The following is an 18,089-nucleotide window of genomic DNA, read 5'->3' as shown; positions in this document are numbered from 1 at the left end:
AAAAAAGCTTTAAAACGTTACATATGAATGCTATAATCCATTTTTATTTTATTAATTACGTTGATTAAATTTAATATAAATTAGATACATAATTTTATTGTAATTGTGTTTTATGAATTAAATGCACACTAGTTTTTGCAGCAACACTATTTGAAGTCACTTCTTTGTAAACTATTTTTAAATGTTTTGATCAGATGTTATTTTTAACGGCTGAAATCTTCCGATTGCCACTACACACTTCCCATGATTTCTCTGCCCTAGATGCAGGGTTTAGATCTGGTTGACTTCCACCAGTGGTTCCTCATTGGCCATCCCCTGAGATGAACGACGGGGATCACGGTTTCAAATTTTGGGTGGACCCGGTTGTCAAAAATTCGAAAATGACGGCCATGTCCCCTCCCTGACTATTTTGAATTTCTGCTTTCCAATTATTTTGATCGGCCAAAACGCACGACGAAAATTTCTTCAGTGAAACAAAAAAACCAGAACAGGAAAAAAGAAAACCTCCATCTTCGATCGATCCAAACCCTAGGGGACGGAACAGGTCCCTGCAAATCTCTCCGTTTCGCTCTCGTTTATCTTCGAACGCGACCATCCGGTTTCGCTCTGGAGATCTTCTCTTCCCGTCTCTTGAAGCCCTAACCCTAACCCTAACTGTGTTCAAATCCGTTTCAGGACAAGGGCTTTCGTGGGTTGGTCTTCGTACATGGTTTGCTCGAGGAGGAGTTATCGATTTTGTCAACGTCGTTCGAATTTCCTGCTAACTGCCCGGTTGAGAAAGATTTCGCTGTTTCGACGCGGTTAGTGCAACTTCAATTTTGTCGGGACACGTGAATTTTCGAGGATTAAGTAGCTGAACACCACTTGTGCTCTGTCTCCATGCTTTGCTTCCTCTACTGTATGTTTCTTTTTTTTATTTGTGAGTGTTATTATTACTTGAAGACAATGGGGATAGGAAGTTGTGAGGAAATCCATTCGAATTGTTCGTATTATTGAAATATAATGATTTTAGAGGTGTTTTCTCTGTTTGTATTGTCGAGTTCTTTCTCATTTGCTTGCCCGTTACTTTTTTCATGTTGCTCGTTCAGTGCAATTGTTGTTGTTTGTGATCATTTCATTTAGCAGTCATACGAAATATGGATATTGTCACTTTTCTTTGTTTATTTTGGTTAGTTAATGCTCCGAGTTTGAGTCTGTGCAGTCCATGAGTTCGTATTGCATTTTCTGGGTCTTAAATTATCCACATTCCTAGATTGCTGTCCGTACCTATCCATTGAGATAGCTTGTAATCGTTTTACTGTAGTTTAATCCAAGCAGAGCAACAAACTAGAATGTCCACTATCTTTGACGACTGGCAACTTTGACTTTGAGCTTGGCCAACAATCTTTTTGTATTATGAAACAAGCAAAATCAAATTATTAAGTTTTACAATTATGTAATGTATCTGGAACAGAAGGACTTTAGTGATTGGTCTTTCACTGGAGACAATTGTAACCAAAGCTTTTTAGTCATAAGTTACAGTACCTCACTTGGAGGAAACCTCCTTCGTTGGTGAAAAGAAAGCCTTCTTTGAGATTTAATGTTCCTTTTACATGTTCAATGGGAAAAGCCATTACCTTGATTTCCAAATGAAACTATGATGACACACATTTGTTCTATTTATTATGGCAAAATCACATTTGAATCAACTGCTAAAGGTTCTGTTTACATCAAGTTGGATAAACTTATGTGATCTTTCACTGCAAATTCTGCAAGTTATAAATTATAACAGATAAATTGGGATGCATGATTTGCATTGTTACAATTCTGACAGACTAGCACAAGTTTGCTTAACTGTGAGCCTTTTCATTTTCATTTTTATGGGTGGGTAATTTTTTTTTCAGTTGTTGAGTTTTTCTATCTTTTTAACATTGATTAAAGACACACTACTCCTCTTTGCCTCAATGAGACACTTAAGACTTCACACTGGAAACCCGGCCCTTGTGGCCATTGAACCCAAGGCCCATTCCACAACTTTATTCACCATCGTTAATAATTAGCTCATTTTGAATAGCCATTATCTAATTTTTACATGTAAATACATATATTGGTCTCCTAAAGAATTATATTTTTTCTTATTTATTTGTTTGAGCCAACTCTCTTCTTATTTATTGCAATTCATCACTTTTATCTTTTGATTTCTTCAGGGATTTCTGGCAGCTATAACAATAATGGATGGAGCTAGCAAAGTTTCATATTGAAAGATAATCATAAAACAATTATGCATGGACATAGCCCAGGATCTGCTCTCTTAGTAAATGCAGAGGTGGATTCCATGGGAGGGGTTGTTGATGGTGGTATAAGTCTTGATACCAAAACCTCTCCTAGGCGTGCTGCAATTGAGAAGGCTCAGGCAGAGCTTAGGTAGCACCAATATCCATTTCTTTTCATTTTATGTTTGCATTGTACTTTTTAATGTAAAATGATATTGGATGATGTCTAAGTTTACAGAGGAATATGGGCATTATCTTATTAATTTAGTGAAGGACATCTTATTATTTGGTCGTTACAGACAGGAGTTTGATGTGCGTGAGGAACGAAGACGAGAGCTTGAATTCCTTGAAAAAGTAAGAATAGTTGCAGCTCCATATTTGAGTCTCCACGCTTTATACATAAATTGATGTCAATGCTTCCCTCTTGCAGGGTGGCAATCCTTTGGATTTTAAACTTGGTCCTGCGACCTCAATCAGTGTCCAGTCCACTTCTCTCACGGATCAGCTTGGAGAGCAGTATGTGGTTAGGTACGACATTTTTGGAATTTTCTGTTGGCATGCCCTATAATTAGCAGTTGACTTGACTTCAAACTTGAAGTATTCCTGAGCAAGCATAAAGTCTTATTTATGGGTTGACCGATTCTTTTGTGGTCTCTCAGTGAAGCAAAAGGTAGCTTTGCCTTGGCTGCCTCACCTCACGGAGACTCTGTTGATAGTAGTGGGAGACCAGGACCTACTCCTGCTAGAGATCCAAATTCTGCGGATAATCTTTTGCTTCTTGATGGTGAAAATGATGTGGTTAATGCAGACCGAAATTCAATGCATCCTAGTAAAAGGAGTAAGATTGCTCAGTCAGTGCGATCATCTCAGTTGGATGGAAGTCTTAATGCAAAAGAATCAGAAGATTCAACAGTTTTTCGGCTTGGTAAATCTCAGGCATATGCTCGAAGAAATAGGTCCAGATCAAATCGTGATAGTGGTCATGGAAATGCTACTGATTTAGGTCAATCGGGTCATGGCAATGGGACTGCTCTAGTTGTGCCTTCTTCTCGTCGTGACTCGAGGGATGCAAAGGAGCAATTAAGTGATTCACAAAAGGAGAAGGAACCTACTGGTTCGTCCATCTGCCACTCGAAAACAATGAGTCTGAATGGTAATGCAGTTGTCAGGACCCCTGCTTTCGAAAATCAGTTGGATATGGAGGTAGATGCCGTTCAAGCCCCTGAGACATCAGCTGGACACATGAAAGATGGAGATCCAGAAAAGGGTTTGGATACCGAGGACAGAGATCAGAATAAATCCTCTCAAGTGGGGCTGGAGAAAGATTCTAGTGCTGCTGCTTTGGCTGGCCAAAAAGAGGAGCAAGTCCAATTTAGCCCAGAATATGGAGATGCAGATGCTAAAGAGAAGTTGGAAAAACATGCTAATGCGGATCAACCAAATGGGTGTAGTTTCTTGGACACCAATGCTAACATAACTCTAAGTCCATTTCAAAATAAAGAAAATGGTTTTTTTAGTCCTAAAGGTGTTGACTCAGAGTCTTCCAGCTGGGATAGGTTTGCTACTGGGGATCAGTGTTCAACATTGAGGAAGGGCAATGGTAGTTCCTTGGAGAACTCTACGGAATTTATGACAGCACAGCTGACTCCACCTGTCAACAATGAGGTGAAAGAAACTAAGGATCCTGTCACTGTTGAGTTGAATGTTGTTAGAAAAGATGATCATGAGACTACTGAGGTGAAGATGGAGGAAAATGATAGGGGTACATGTGATCTCCAAACTGAAGCGGAATCCAATGGTCAACTTTCTTCAAAGTCAGATAGAAAACTGGATACTTCATTATGTGATGAATCAAATTCAAGAAAAGCGAGCTTGGGCTTACAGGCAAGATCTCCAAGCCGTCTGGTTTTGTCCAATGGAAATGTTGTGGATGCTGTTTCTTCTGAAAAGGAATCCACCACCACTGCTTGTGAGGTTTATAACACTTTAGTGAACAAGCTGAAGAACCAGGCTGATGAAGATGAGATTTTGGAAAAAGCTCGAATAATAGAGGTTAGTATCTAGTTGTTCATACCTAAATCATCTGAATTCAGCTAACTAAAGAAATCCATTTGTCTGAATTCTCTAAAATATTCACATTTCTATGTGCAGGCTAACCGTAAGAGACTTGGTGAGTTATCTGTTAGTGGTGTCCATTCAGAGAAATGTAAAAAGTCTCACTGGGACTTTGTCCTTGAGGAAATGGCATGGTTGGCGAATGACTTTATGCAGGTTCTTCTGTCATTTTTTTTATTTCTTAGTCACTCTCATTCTTTCTTTATCTAGTTTCACTTATTAACTTATTGGTAATATGATTAGGAACGACTTTGGAAAACAACTGCTGCTGCTCAGATGTCCCATTGGGTTGCTTTTGGCGGCTTTAAGAAGTTTAATGAGGAGAATTTGCACCGGAAACAGAAAAAAGTGGCTCGGACATTAGCAAAAGCTATCATTCAGTTCTGGAAATCAGCAGAGGTTCTTTTTAAAGTAAATTCCAGTGATGATTGTAATACAGCTGCGTCTGATTCACAGAAGGGTCATGTGCTTGAAGCCATCAAGGACAAGGATAATGCCACCATCATACAGGTTATTTGCATGCCTTGATACCATCTTTTTCAGCTGATATGGTTGTTGCGGGGGTATGATGTCAAATATGTTGTCAGTGTTCTAGATATTTGAACCCTTTGGGTGGATTGCATTCAATCACAAATTTTTGAAAATTACAGAATCACATGTCTGTAGTTTGTTAAAATTTATTGAATTGTTTTGTCATACAGCTGAACATGTTATAGTCGTCTGATATAACTTGGTGGACTATGCAGCAAACAAGCAATTCTTCTGAGGAACAGAAGCCTGGGCAAGAAAATTTGGCTATTCAGGGATATGCTGTGAGATTCTTGAAATATATTAGTAGCTGCTCGGATCAGCCTGTTCAAGCTGAAGCACCTACAACACCTGACAGGATATCAGACTCGGGCATCTTGGAAATATCATGGGAGGATCAGCTTTCTGAAGTAGGATTTAGATTCTTTTGCATCTCTATTTATTTGAGAACACTGCCTGACAGTATAATTTGTTTTTTTTTTCTATTTACAGGAAAGCCTAATCTACACTCTCCCTGCTGGTGCAATGGAGGATTACCGGAAATCTGTGGAATCTCTTTGGGCTGAATATGAGGTAAATTCGAATTTTCAAATTTTTTTTCTAGGTCATGCCAATTTTACTAAGATAACTTTGTCTCATGGGTTATTTTCTGAATATAATCTGGTTCAGTTGGTTGAACTGTTCAATACTGGTTAATTATATTATCAGTAAATGTTAGTGGTAACCAACAAAAATAGAATGATTGAACTTTAAATTATTTCAGAAAATTGGTGATTCTGCACAGCAGGAGGAACATGAGGTATCTTTGAGGGATTCTGTATCAGGTACAAATGAATCAATTGTGTTCTTGTTGTTGCTGTTATATTTCATGATCCTGATAATCTTCTTTTCTTTTCCTTCTGCTCCTCTTTAGAATATGGAGCTCAAGACAATCCTTATGAAGAGGAGGGAGAGACTGGCAGTTATTACTTACCTCGTGGATATGAAGGCTTCAAGTCGTCTAAATTTGTTCAAAAGAAAAAGAAACACTTGCAGAGGTCATATACTGCAAGATCGTATGATGTGGCTCATGAGTTACCTTACAGGCACAGTCTAGAGAATAGATTAGGTAGTAAACAAGTTTCAATGGGAAAGAGGCCTTCAAGTGCTTTGAATGTTGGATCCATCCCTATAAAACGTGTACGCACAGCAGCAAGGCAAAGGGTGGTGGGCCCTTTTATTGTTGGTGGAAATTCTGGTGCACAAGTGGCAAGTAAAACTGATGCATCAAGTGGAGATACTAGTTCATTGCAAGATGACCAGAGTTCATTGCATGGTGGGTCCCAGCTTAGGAAAAATTCAGAAGTTGAGTCAACTGGAGAGTTTGGAAAGCAGTTTCCTTTTGATGGTGCTGACACATCTCCAAAGGCTAAGAAGAAGAAGAAGCCCAAGCATGTGCTCTATAGAAATTCTCTAAATACAGCGGAGTCTGGGGGATTTGTTATGTCTGGGCAAGTATGTATTTTTCTTTGCAGAATTTTGATTTCTTACTTTTTGTAGTAAGTATCTGAACTCTATAATATTTTTAGGGATCCATGTTTGACCAGACTTTTCAGTTGGATGTGGCTCTGCATGAACAGGTTAGTGTTTTTTCTTTTCTTTTTTCTTTTTGTAAAATTTTCCAGCATGTTAATCATTCCTTTGTGTGGATCTGTTTTTTTGCTTTAAATTGTGTCAGTTAGAGCTAGTGAATGCAAGAAAATTTCTTAAGATAGGATAGGAAAAAAATTAACTTAAATAAAGTTTTTTTAAGGAAATAGTGTAAGCAACTATTGAGTGCATAAATGTTGAGGTACAAAGGGGTATGAAAAACTTGCGAAGATTATAATTTGCGAGTTATTTTTTCATGTGGTGTAAATGGAAGTGTACATGAACCTTTACAAAAGATCTCTGTTGAATCAACAATAAGAAACAATCACTATTCTGTACTTGCGGTAGAACTACAAGCCTGTCTTGTGTTGGTTGTTTACAACACTATAGGGTGTTTGTGCTGTTATATATTTTTAGCTGTTTCCTGTTTGCTCTCTGCCTCTCTCTGCCTCTCTCTCTCTCTCTCTGTCTCCGCAGACACAATGTATGACTATTCTGCAGCAATTTTCAAATTTTCTTTGTTAAAGTGGGAGACAGGCAAATACATGAAAATTCAGTATATGCCAGCAGAAACTTAAACAAATTAACTTACTGGTTTTCTTAATTTATGTTTCACCTATCTTTTGCAACTTATCTACATCATTTGATCATAATTGTTAGTTTGTGTGGGACATGTATCATTGTGGTTTTCTAAATTTCTTGACAATTAACTTTTGAATGTGCAGAGAGATCTTTCAAAAAGGAAACTAGAAAATCACCAGTTTGAGTCTAATGGGAGCATTGGTAAACTTATTGTCTTCCTTGTATTTTCTTCTGTAGAGCATGTCAGACGAACTATGTAAAATCTTCTATTTCTATTACTAATTTTGTATATTTGTTTCTAAAGGTATATATGGTCCACATGCTAAGAAGCCTAAGCTCTTGAAGCAAGTGTCAGAGGCATCTCCTGAGGCCCTTGGTCCTATAAATGGGTCACTTCCTTCTCCTGTTGCTTCCCACATTAGTAATATGTCAAATCCCAATAAGCTTATTAGAATGATTGCTAATCGAGCTCCAGGGAGGAAGGCCAAAGGACTAAAGGTATTTTTACGCCATTTGGGTCATGGAGACAATTTTTAACTAGGACAATATCTTCATGAATGAGGTATTGTGATTCACAAAATTTCACATTTAGTTGCTTTTCATGGCTGCTTCACAGATAATCTCGACAACTCCTTCAGGGTCTGGAAGCCCGTGGTCGAATTTGGAGGATCAGGTTTCTGAATACTCTTTTTTCTGGTCTACAGTTATTGTGCTTCTTTTATTTTGAGACAGTAATGTTTTTTGTGTAGTATAAGCTTCTTAAATGTCTGGTTGTATCATCTCAGGCACTTGTTGTTCTTGTGCATGATATGGGTCCCAACTGGGAGCTAGTCAGTGATGCTATGAACAGTTCTCTGCATTTCAAGGTTAAGTTCTCTCAAAGATTAGATTGTTTGCCTGTGGTGAAGGATTGTTTTGACTTTTTGGCCTTTTATGTAGTTTAAATTTTCTGTATGGAGTTTTTGGTAATAAATAGTGGGTGATGTTCTTTCCCTCTTGAAATTTTCAGTGTACATTTCGTAAACCTAAAGAATGCAAGGAGAGACACAAGGTACTAATGGATCAAAATTCTGGTGATGGTGCTGATAGTGTTGAAGATTCTGGCTCATCTCAACCTTATCCATCCACTCTTCCTGGCATCCCAAAGGCATGTTTGCTTTTTAAAAAAATTTCATAACACCTTAGATCTTTCTGTTTATTTTCTAAAATAATTTTTGTTGTTAGGCTCTATATATCACTAATTGATAATTTGCCTGCCTGGTTAAACTAATCCATCCAGTCTTGTGTTGGTGGTGGCACTCTACACCAGGGCAGTGCAAGACAGTTGTTTCAACATTTGCAGGGACCTATGGAAGAGGATATGCTCAAAGCTCACTTTGAGAAAATTATTCTGATTGGAAAGCAACTTCGTACTCGTAGGATCAAGGTTAATTTCTTGGTCAAATTATATGTAATGCTTTTCCTTTTCCTCTTTTTCCCTGTTAGTTATATCTTTCAGCGGTGTTCATGAATTACTTTTTTGTTTTGTTTTTTGCACCTTTCCTCTTAAAAAAGTCTTAATTGTTAATTTTGTGGATTGGGCCCTTGGCTTAATGAACTTATGGAGTGGTTCTAGTCTGAGGTCTTAAGTTCGAGTCTCAGCTGGAGAAAGGGGTATGTTGTGTCTTTATGCGTGTTTAATCAATATTCAAAAAATGAAAGGATCTTTCAAAAAAATAAAAAATAAAAGGAGAAAACTTGAATTGAGGAGATCTAGTTTGGATAGCTCTTGAGTCAAAATTCAATCAGGAGTCGACTAGGTTGAGTTCTTAGTTTTTTTTTTTTTCAATTTATCTATTTGGTCTATGAGAAGGGAACACGTTTTTGAAAAGAAGAAAACAGAAAGGAATTTTGAACATGAGGCCCTGAACTCTCTCTCTCTCTCTCTCTCTCTGTAGAATAAGGGTTGAGCAGTTGATTTCTGTTCTCTTCGACTCTATGTAGCCATTTCAGTTTACTTTATGCTTACTTTTTGTATATTTACTTAAGATGTGATCGAAGTCTGTGACACTCTTTAAGTGCCGCTTACAGTTTTATTTGGTGTACAGAATGATAACCAGGAAGGGAAACAATTGACCCCAGTCCACAGTTCACATTTTCATTCTCTTTCTCAAGTGTGCTCGAATAATTCAAATGCAATTCCAACGTAAGTACCTGTTTTCTGATGCTAGCTGAGTTTCCTGCATGTTTGAATTTAATTTCTCTGATTGGACTTCTGTGAGTAACTGGTTTTTATTGATATTATGAAGGCCACTTGATTTTTGTGATGCACCTGCATCAAGCCCAGACGTTCTTGCCCTTGGTTATCAGGGTTCTCATCCTAACAGCTTAGCAGTTCCAAATAATCAGGGTTCAATGGGTACTGTGCTACCTACATCTGGTGCTAGTCCCATGATACAAGGAACGTCTGGTATGGTTCTTGGAAATGGAGTGTCATCTTCACCAGCTGCAATCAATCCATCTCCAAGGTATTAACATTAGCAGAACCTAAAGTACTTTCCATCTTTTAATTGGTGCTAACAACTAAAAACATGCTTTTGCCAGAGATGCGCACAGGTTTGGGGTGCCAAGGTCTACCTCTTTACCAATGGATGAACAGCAACGACTTCAACAGTATAGCCAAATGATATCTGGCAGGAACATTGCACAGCCTGCTATGACCACTTCTGGTGCTGTGCAAGTGGGAAATGACCGTGGGGTTCGCATGCTGCCTGGTGGAAATGGGGTGGGCATGATGTGTAGTATGAATAGGAGCATTGGGATGCCACGGCCAGGGTTTCAGGGTATGGGCTCCCCAGGTATGCTTAACATGGTCTCCTCTGGAGGCATGATTTCTTCCTCTGGGGTTGGAATGCCAAGCCCAGTTAATTTGCATACAGGGCCCATATCTGGTCCAGCAAATTCTATGCTGAGGTCTCGTGACACTTTGGCGATGACGAGGGTGAGCTTATTACCCTAATATTGTATTTTGTTCCACTCATTTGTTACTTCCTATAGATTACATAGTGGGTCCCAATTATGTAAAAAGAATGTGTTTGTCTTCTTTGCTGTTTGTAGCCTGGTCAGAATGCAGACGATCAGAGGCATTTGATGATGCAGGAACTTCAAATTCAGGTCCCACCAGCGAATGGTCAGAGTGTATCCACTCATTTCAACAGCCTTAGCACTCCCTACACCAATCAAACCGTTCCTCCTCCAGTCCAGAATTTCCCTGTGCAACATCCACCCCAGCATCAGATGGCACAGCAGCCACATGTTCTTAATAGTCCTCACCACTCTCATCTCCAAGGGTCTAACTCATCAAGTCCACAGCAGCAGGCCTATGCATTTCGTTTAGCCAAGGAAAGGCATCTGCAACAGCGACTCGTGCACCAACAACCGCACCAGTTTACTTCCACTCCATCAGTTCCCCAATCTCAACACCCTATATCTCCTGTACAAAATGGGTCTCCTGCCTCTGGGTCGCCTGCATCACTTCCCCATTCAAACACTCAACACCCTTTAAACCCATCTTCTTCCCCAATGAATCCCATCCCCTCTCAAGTTCAGGCAAAACATACTCATAGCTTGAGCCGAAACCCTCCACCTACTGGGGCTCTCTCCAATCAGATGCTGAAGCAACGTCAGCGACAGCAGCAACTCCAGCAGCAACAACAACAACAACAACAACAACAACTTCGGCAGCAGCAGCAACAGCAGCAACAGCAGCAGCAGCAGAGGTCACATCCGCAAAGTCGGCAGCAGTCACACCCACAGCAGCAGCCTAAACATGTGAAAGGTTTAGGCAGAGGGAGTAGTGTAATAATGCATCAAAATCTCACGGTGGATCCATCACATGTGAATGGCCTTTCACCTGGGAGTCAAGTTTCTGAGAAAGGTGAACCAGCCATGCACTTGATGCAAAGCCAAGGGTTGTATTCTGGTGGTGTGTCAGGGTCAACTCTTGTTCAACCTGGGAAACAGTTGTCACCTCAACTTTCAAATCCAAATACACAACAACAAAAGCTGTTTCCTCGTGCTACACAAAAGCAGCATCCACAGATTCCCTCTCATATGGATGGCAACAATCAGGGTCAGGTTCCTCAAGTTACATCCAATCAGACCTTATTGCCAACCCAGCAAACAGTTCCTTCTTCTCCATTGCCTAGGCAGGCTAGTCAGTCACAGCAGTCTGTGCAGAGAATGCTTGTACAAAGTGGTAGGCAGTCAGCCTCTTCTGATACCTCAGTTCAAGGTCCAACAGATCAAGTTCAAATTAACCAAATGGGACCAAATTCAGCTGTTTCCCAGTGTATGGATGCACCAGGTATAGGTCACTTGGTTTCCTCCTCTGCCACCTCTTCCTCTCAGTGGAAGGCAGAACCATCATTGTATGATACTAGTTCTCCTGTGGTTCAATTGACGAGTGTGGGGAATTCACCTCAAACAAGTTCTGCTGGGTCTGAACTGGGGCCCACACCAATCCAACCAATGGTTCAGAGACAGTTGTCTGGTGGTACTGTGTCTTCACATGGGAACAATATTGGTGGTCAGTGGCAGCAACAGTCACAAACCCCACCACAACAGCAGCAAACCCAGCAGCAGCAGCAGCAACAACAAAGACATGCACAAGGGAATTTATATGCTCGGACATCAAATTCTGGCCAAGGTTGATACTTGAGGCCTGGTTGAGTGGCGTCCAGCGAAGAATCTGCTTTTTGGGCAGTGCTGGTGGTACTCATGCCTGTGTACAATTAGTGTATAGGTAAGCTTCTGGTTTAAGCCCTTTGTGTCCTGCTTGGAAATGTTTATATAGATAGTAGCGGTTTTCAGAGTTTGATCTTCGAAGATGGATTTGCATATATTTGGGTCTCTTGGGGAGCATCTTATTTCCACCCTCATTGAGACTTTACTGATCTACAATGGTGTTGTCCATGAGTAATGCTGTGTCTGTTTGTATTCTATGCTTTATTGAATGGCTTGCTGCTTGCATATTGTTACTTACTTGAATGCCTGCATAGTGTTTATTACTCTAATGTTATTGTCCACATTCTTTAAGAATCATATTGATTTTAATATTGTGAATATTGCTACTGAATTTTGGGTGTATAGCTTGATGCCAGGTAAGTCAAAGTTTGAAGAAAGCATATAAGAAACAGTACTACTTATGCCATCCATATATTTCTTATCTAAAATGCTTCGCTTTCCCAATTCCCCCTCACTTTCGTAGGTCTCTGGTTGTTTACTAGTAAACATTTTTTTTCATATTCAAAGATTTATAGGTTGATTCTTGTGTTGTTTGTATGTACCTGCTAGGTGTATTCTGGACCCCGACGCAGTATAAAATTCTGCTGCTTTTCATGTAAATAAATGGGATACGTGATTCTGGTTTCTAAGTTACTTCATGTATTCTGCAGTAATTTATTGTTATACTAGGATATCCAAGAGCATTTCCTTTTTTCAATTTTTTTTTTTCGTTTTATTTTTACCCCATGCCTTTATTTTCTTCATGCAATGTAGGTTATTTATTTGTGTGTAAACAAATTTAGTAGAGCTTTGTTATAGTGTTTTATTTGTTTCACAATTTAAAAAAGGGATTGTGGTTCTGCAGTTGGAAGCTGACAATTTTCTCTCACGGGGGTCCTTCATAATGTAAAGGAAGTTGTGGCGCGAGTTGGTCGCTACTGCCAATCCCACTAGAAGGATAAAAGATGAGAGTTTTCAATTCATGTTGTTTTGTTATGTACATTCGTGACTGGGGGACCCAACATGAGGTATGTATATGTGCGAGTGGTCCTTTTTCTCCTGCCTCTACTAATCTTGTATGTACAGGGGTCTAATTCCTTATTACCCCCCATTGGCCATGTATTATTTCGTTTTTTTGGTATTAATGGTCTATTACAAAGGGCGAGGTGATGATTATTACGGGACACTAATGTGTTTTGCTTCCATGTATATACGTTCATTCACAATACTCTCTCCCTCTCTCCCTCTCTCTCTCCTCAGCAAAATATTAGCTTAGAAAACAGCAGAATCTTGGGCAGCACAATTTTGGGACTGTGCAGGGCCGGATGCGGAGATGGCTACTGTGCTGGACAGAAAAAATAGAACCGCCGGCATCAGTTTACTCAGGGTTTTTTCCATCGGTCCTTTCTCCGTGGAGGATCACTTCCATGTCAACATACTGCGCATCTTGTGATTCTACGGCCGTTAGAGTTGTTATAGGATGGTTGCACCTAGTAGATTATTTGATCAATATGTTTGTAATTCGTCATTGTCAACCAGTACCCCTCTCAAGGTGGTGATTCAGTTTGTGATCTCACTGTAGCTAACATATCATCTTGAAGTGGTTGGTAGCGAACCTGAGGTGTGTACCAAAAAAATTGACATCTGGTTTTGTACTTTGCATTGCAGTTGAGCGATTTACCTTCTTACTTCATTTCGTTATGAACAAATAACAATGATGGATTAGTGTTTTGAGATGGTTTTGTTACTTTTTAGGAATCTTGGCTTTCAAGTTCTTAACCCCCTCTGCTAATGCCTTTTTGGTTTGCATTCTCGTGATATGTGTGTCACTTCATCAATACGGTGTCCCCTACCCCCCTAACTGAGGTTAATTTTTGGCATTGCCTTCTGTGCCCTTTTCTCAGCGTTTTCCTCCCTCCCCTCTTTTCATCCTCTTTATTATGCAATGAATGACCACATGCTACAGTCAAGTAAGGGAAGCTTTCTAGTCTCTGAAAGCATCAGTTGAAGCAACAGAAAACTCCAGCCAAATCAAGCATTGATTCCTTCCCCTTTCCTCTCTCCCCAATCAACTTGTCAATTTCTTCAAGCAAGACTTTACATCATTGCCTTTACCCGTCGAACATCCTCCAATTATAAATGAACCTCTCCTTCCCTCTTTCACGAGTGGACGACTTTGGACAAAGTCCTGGGTAGTTTTCCGCAGTGGCTTTGGTTAAAAAACACAGGAGGCAGAGAGATGAATTTACGAAGTGGTTAGGGGCGGTTGCCGACTCTCTGATGCTTTCTTTCTCAACCCATTTCTTATAGTTTTTTTTTTTGACAGTCGTAAGGACGTCTCTGTTTTGGTAAATTCTTGATTTCTTTCTCTTTTTCTGCTTTAAAAGTATAGAGATTTTAATAGGAATGAGTGGGAGGGGGGGTTGTTCTTCTTCCTCCTCTAGCGTATAAAGAAGTATCGGTGCTGTGCGTGTGACTCCTTTTGTCAGGAAATCTTAGTTCAAGACTCCATTTCATGTCCTCTTTTCGGTATTTATAAGTCCCGCGCTCTTCCTTCTCGAGACCCAGAAGAAGAGAGGAGAAAGACGGAACCATCAATGGGGGGAACCGCTGCCCTGTTGTCTCTCCTCCTTGTCTTCTTCTCTGGTTTGGCTACGATTCATGGCTACGGAGTGGGTTCCAGAGGCGGGAAAGACCACAGCGGCAGATATCTTGATCACAGAATGCGAAAACTGGAGGCGACCAAGGCCGCATTTCTTTCCCAGAACGCAGTCTCCCCTTCCCCGAGCTCCGCGACCGCGGTAATCTTTCTTTTTCTCTGTGATCTTTTCTTCCTTTCTGGTTCTCATTTCCATTTGCTTCTTAACTACGAGAAATACAAGATGAAGACAAGTTCCGCTTGCAGCATCTGCATTCCATGTTTTCTTCTCTCTACTCTCCATTTCTCTTTTTTCTGGCGGTCCATGAAGGATATGAAACTCAGACAAATTCTTCTTACTTGTCTTCGTCATTTCTGAAAAAAAAGAAAACTTTTTCCTTAGCCATACCAACGGCTTGTACAATTTCTGTTTGTTTAATCTTTTTCATCATCCCAAACTCTCCATTTCTGCTGTAAATTCTTCGCCTGGTTTTTCCGGTTCCGGCGATGGCGATTATCGTCGAGTTGATGCAGGTAAACATTGTTTCTGTAGGCCCCATCAAGTCCGCGCATCTACCGAGTAACGTCATACGGTGCGGACCCCAGTGGACAATCGGACAGCACGGATGCGATCTTGAAAGCAATATCCGACGCTTTTCAAGCACCCAACGGTCGAGAACTCATGCCCGGCATCCCCGATCTTGGTGGCTCTCAGGTCCACCTCGAAGGTGGGACCTACAAGATCAGCCAGCCTCTGAGACTCCCCTCCTCAGGGGGTGGAAATTTCATGGTATTTAATTATTTTCTTATTTCCAATTTAACTTTTTTTTATTTTTACTTTAATCAATAATTTTTTTAAAAAAAATTAACAAGAGTAAATGGTGGGCCCATTGGATGAAATGTAGATATTTGGACCGCTCTTTACTTCTTAAAAAGGCGGTAGTTGCACAAACGGTGGATCCTTCAATCTGACCCGTCCGATCTGTACATAGAAATTCAACCCCAATTGATTAGCGTGGCAGCTTTTCATCCCTCGGGAGTAATAAATCTTCTAGGCTTTTTCGTATTTTGAGGCCCATCTTCGGTCTTCGTTAATTTTTACGGCGACACGTGTCTTCACTTGATCGACAGTTCAGATCGTCTCTGGCCAGGAAAAGGTCTTCACCAAACTCTTCCTGTTCATAATCTCACGCGCTCACCAACCCAAAGTCAGTAACCTAATAAACGCATCCTGTTCCCCATTTTATATAACCAAAGTGGGTCTGGACCTGGACCTGGACCTGGACCTGGACCTGGACCATGGCCTGTTTTTTTTTTTTTTTGGTTAAAACATTTATTTATATTTTCCTTTTAATTATTTTATTTGGTGAAAAAAATAACAGATTCACGGAGGATCTCTCCACGCGTCGGACGATTTCCCCACAGACAGGCATCTCATCGAGCTCTGGCCGTCTTCTTCTTCAAAGCTGAAGCTCGATGAGGAGGAACCACGATCTCCAGCACAAGAAGCCTTCTCTTCCTCGTATGAATTCATTACCCTGAAGGACCTGCTGCTGGATTCGAACTCCCGAGGCGGCGGTGTCTCCGTCATCAACTCTCTCCGGACCACTATCGACAACTGCTACATAGCTCACTTCACCTCGGACGGCATTCTCGTCCAGGGCGGCCACGAGACTCTTATAAAAAACTCCTTCATCGGCCAGCACATCACGGCCGGGGGAGACCCAGGAGAGAAAAACTTCTCCGGGGTCGGAATCACCCTCGCCGGAAACGACAACGTCGTCACCGACGTCGTCATCTTCTCCGCGGGCGTAGGGATCATGGTCGCCGGCCAGGCCAACACTCTCACCGGCGTGCACTGTTACAACAAGGCCACCGGGTGGGGAGGGACCGGGATTTACGTTCGGTTGCCCGGGTTGAGCCAGACCCGGATTCTAAACTCTTATTTGGATTATACCGGGATCGTGGCGGAGGATCCGGTCCAGCTCGTGATATCCGGTACGTTTTTCTTGGGCGACGCCTTTGTGCTGCTAAAGTCCGTTAAGGGTGTGATCAGTGGCGTCACGGTGGTGGACAATGTGTTCTCCGGGAGTGACAAAGGGGTGGACATCGTGCAGTTGGACCAGTCGAATGCGCCGTTTTCAACGGTCGACCAAGTTGTGGTGGACCGGAACAATGCGCGGGGGATGAGGGTGAGATCAACGGTCGGGCGGGGGTCAACACAAGGAAACGGGACAACATTGACTGTCGACTTCTCGGACGTGCTCTTGTTCCCGGACATGATCAAGCATGCCCAGTACACGTTGCTGCCGGACGAGACCGGCTCGTCGTCGTTCTTTAACCATGCTTTGAGGAACACGTCGGGAAACCGGGTGGTGGTGGAGACCGATTCTGAGGTTCCGGCCAAGATATATGTTTGGGTGGACCAGAACTCGGCTCTTGGGTGATTGGCAATTATTCTAATCCGGGTTCAATTGTGAAGGTTACTAACATATGAAATATTTCAGGGGTGCATCTTGTATTAATTTACGGAATGTATTTTTTTAAATAATAAAAATTAATATTTTAATTTATTTTGGCTAAAGTGGTTGGACTCCGACTAACATAGAAAGTGGAATCCTTGTTATATGAGAATTCAATTCACGTGCACGAAATTACTGGCATAAATGAGAGAGAGAGAGAGAGAGAGAGAGAGAGAGAGAAAGAAGCACATGGAAACCGATGTTAGATTTTCTTTGGTGCAGAAAGTTTGAAAGCCAGTTTCATGTGGTAAAGAAACCCCAGTTGTTCAAAGTCTTTAAGGGTCTATCTTGAGTCTCTTAGGTGGAACGGTTGAAGATTTTGCTATTTCAAATGAAGTGGGTGGCTTCCTCTCTCTCTCTTTCTCATCTTTGTCAAAAACAGAACTGAAAGTCTTGTCAAGGATTTGAAAGTTAGAAACAGATACAACAAACCCATTTTTGAATTTTTGGAGTTCACTTCAGGGGTCAAAAGTTATTTTATTGTGTTTGTGTTGTTTTCTCAAGTGACATGCTACCTCTTCAATATGACAGCCAACTCCAAATTTTATGATGTTCAAAGGTAGTTTGAGAAGCAATATATGCCTTTTATATTTTTATGATAATTGATAATTGAGTAGGTAGAAGATGATGAAAATAAAGATGAAGTTTCAAGATCATGCCAAATGCAAGTAATATCTGGGGAGGATGGAGATGGACACATGAAGGGGAGGGACTGAGTCCTAGTGAGCTCTGTTAGTGGGAACTATTCAACCCTCAATAAAATATTTGAGTAGGTAGAAGATGATGAAAATAAAAACAGTATGGAATTAGGTCCAATTGTCACTACAAGCAATCATACCTGTCTAGCAGAGGGAATGCTATTTTCATTTGAGTAAAAATTTTATTTTAAAACTTATCAAATTGATATAGATAATACTTACCATCAGGTGGAAAACAAATAATTAAAGACAGGTTGATTAGTTAATCCAAGAGAAAACCCCATATGCCTAAAAAGCATGTTGAAAGCAAATTCAGAATTGACAGTAAAGTGGAGTCTCTAAGAACTGAAAAGAAAAAAAA

General features: G+C 40.7%; 2 protein-coding genes across 4 annotated transcripts; both read left to right on the top strand.

The window, feature by feature from the left end:
- Positions 1–460: 460 nt before the first annotated feature.
- LOC137952844 (chromatin modification-related protein EAF1 B-like) lies at positions 461–13,511 on the top strand. 3 transcript variants are annotated; one of them, XM_068799918.1, is made up of 24 exons: positions 464–544; positions 676–800; positions 2,187–2,403; positions 2,552–2,606; positions 2,683–2,780; positions 2,912–4,304; positions 4,404–4,523; positions 4,611–4,877; positions 5,114–5,305; positions 5,388–5,468; positions 5,659–5,719; positions 5,809–6,389; positions 6,464–6,514; positions 7,250–7,307; positions 7,411–7,604; positions 7,723–7,779; positions 7,892–7,972; positions 8,116–8,253; positions 8,416–8,556; positions 9,194–9,291; positions 9,395–9,613; positions 9,690–10,086; positions 10,203–11,889; positions 12,736–13,511. In XM_068799918.1, the coding sequence occupies exons 3-23, from the start codon at positions 2,261–2,263 to the stop codon at positions 11,796–11,798; spliced, it is 6,021 nt and encodes a 2,006-aa protein (XP_068656019.1). In that variant the 5' UTR covers positions 464–544; positions 676–800; positions 2,187–2,260; the 3' UTR covers positions 11,799–11,889; positions 12,736–13,511. The 3 variants fall into 3 exon arrangements, with proteins under 3 accessions (XP_068656020.1, XP_068656021.1, XP_068656019.1); XM_068799919.1 differs by having other exon boundaries at positions 461–800; positions 6,482–6,514; XM_068799920.1 differs by having other exon boundaries at positions 461–800; positions 8,416–8,532.
- Positions 13,512–14,057: 546 nt separating this feature from the next.
- Positions 14,058–17,090, top strand: LOC137952994 (polygalacturonase QRT3-like). The gene is made up of 3 exons (XM_068800158.1): positions 14,058–14,671; positions 15,062–15,298; positions 15,891–17,090. Exons 1-3 carry the CDS (start codon positions 14,468–14,470, stop codon positions 16,953–16,955), a joined length of 1,506 nt encoding a protein of 501 aa, XP_068656259.1. The 5' UTR covers positions 14,058–14,467; the 3' UTR covers positions 16,956–17,090.
- Positions 17,091–18,089: the final 999 nt, after the last annotated feature.

Source organism: Aristolochia californica, unplaced genomic scaffold (assembly GCF_029961685.1).
Source record: "Aristolochia californica isolate CCGP_79_NKW_82.1479 unplaced genomic scaffold, dmAriCali1.0.hap1 SCAF_16, whole genome shotgun sequence".
NCBI classification, from domain to species: Eukaryota; Viridiplantae; Streptophyta; class Magnoliopsida; order Piperales; family Aristolochiaceae; genus Aristolochia; species Aristolochia californica.
Note: the sequence above shows the minus strand (reverse complement) of the source record. Positions and strands in the feature narration are given on the sequence as shown.

Excerpts from the sequence above, each read along its gene's own strand:
- LOC137952994 (XM_068800158.1), top strand. The coding sequence starts at position 14,468 with ATGGGGGGAACCGCTGCCCTGTTGTCTCTCCTCCTTGTCTTCTTCTCT. Across the intron at positions 14,672-15,061 it reads CCCCGAGCTCCGCGACCGCG|GCCCCATCAAGTCCGCGCAT; the intron begins GTAATCTTTCTT and ends TTGTTTCTGTAG. Across the intron at positions 15,299-15,890 it reads CAGGGGGTGGAAATTTCATG|ATTCACGGAGGATCTCTCCA; the intron begins GTATTTAATTAT and ends AAAAAATAACAG.
- LOC137952844 (XM_068799918.1), top strand. The coding sequence starts at position 2,261 with ATGCATGGACATAGCCCAGGATCTGCTCTCTTAGTAAATGCAGAGGTG. Across the intron at positions 6,515-7,249 it reads ATGTGGCTCTGCATGAACAG|AGAGATCTTTCAAAAAGGAA; the intron begins GTTAGTGTTTTT and ends TTGAATGTGCAG. Across the intron at positions 7,973-8,115 it reads ACAGTTCTCTGCATTTCAAG|TGTACATTTCGTAAACCTAA; the intron begins GTTAAGTTCTCT and ends TGAAATTTTCAG.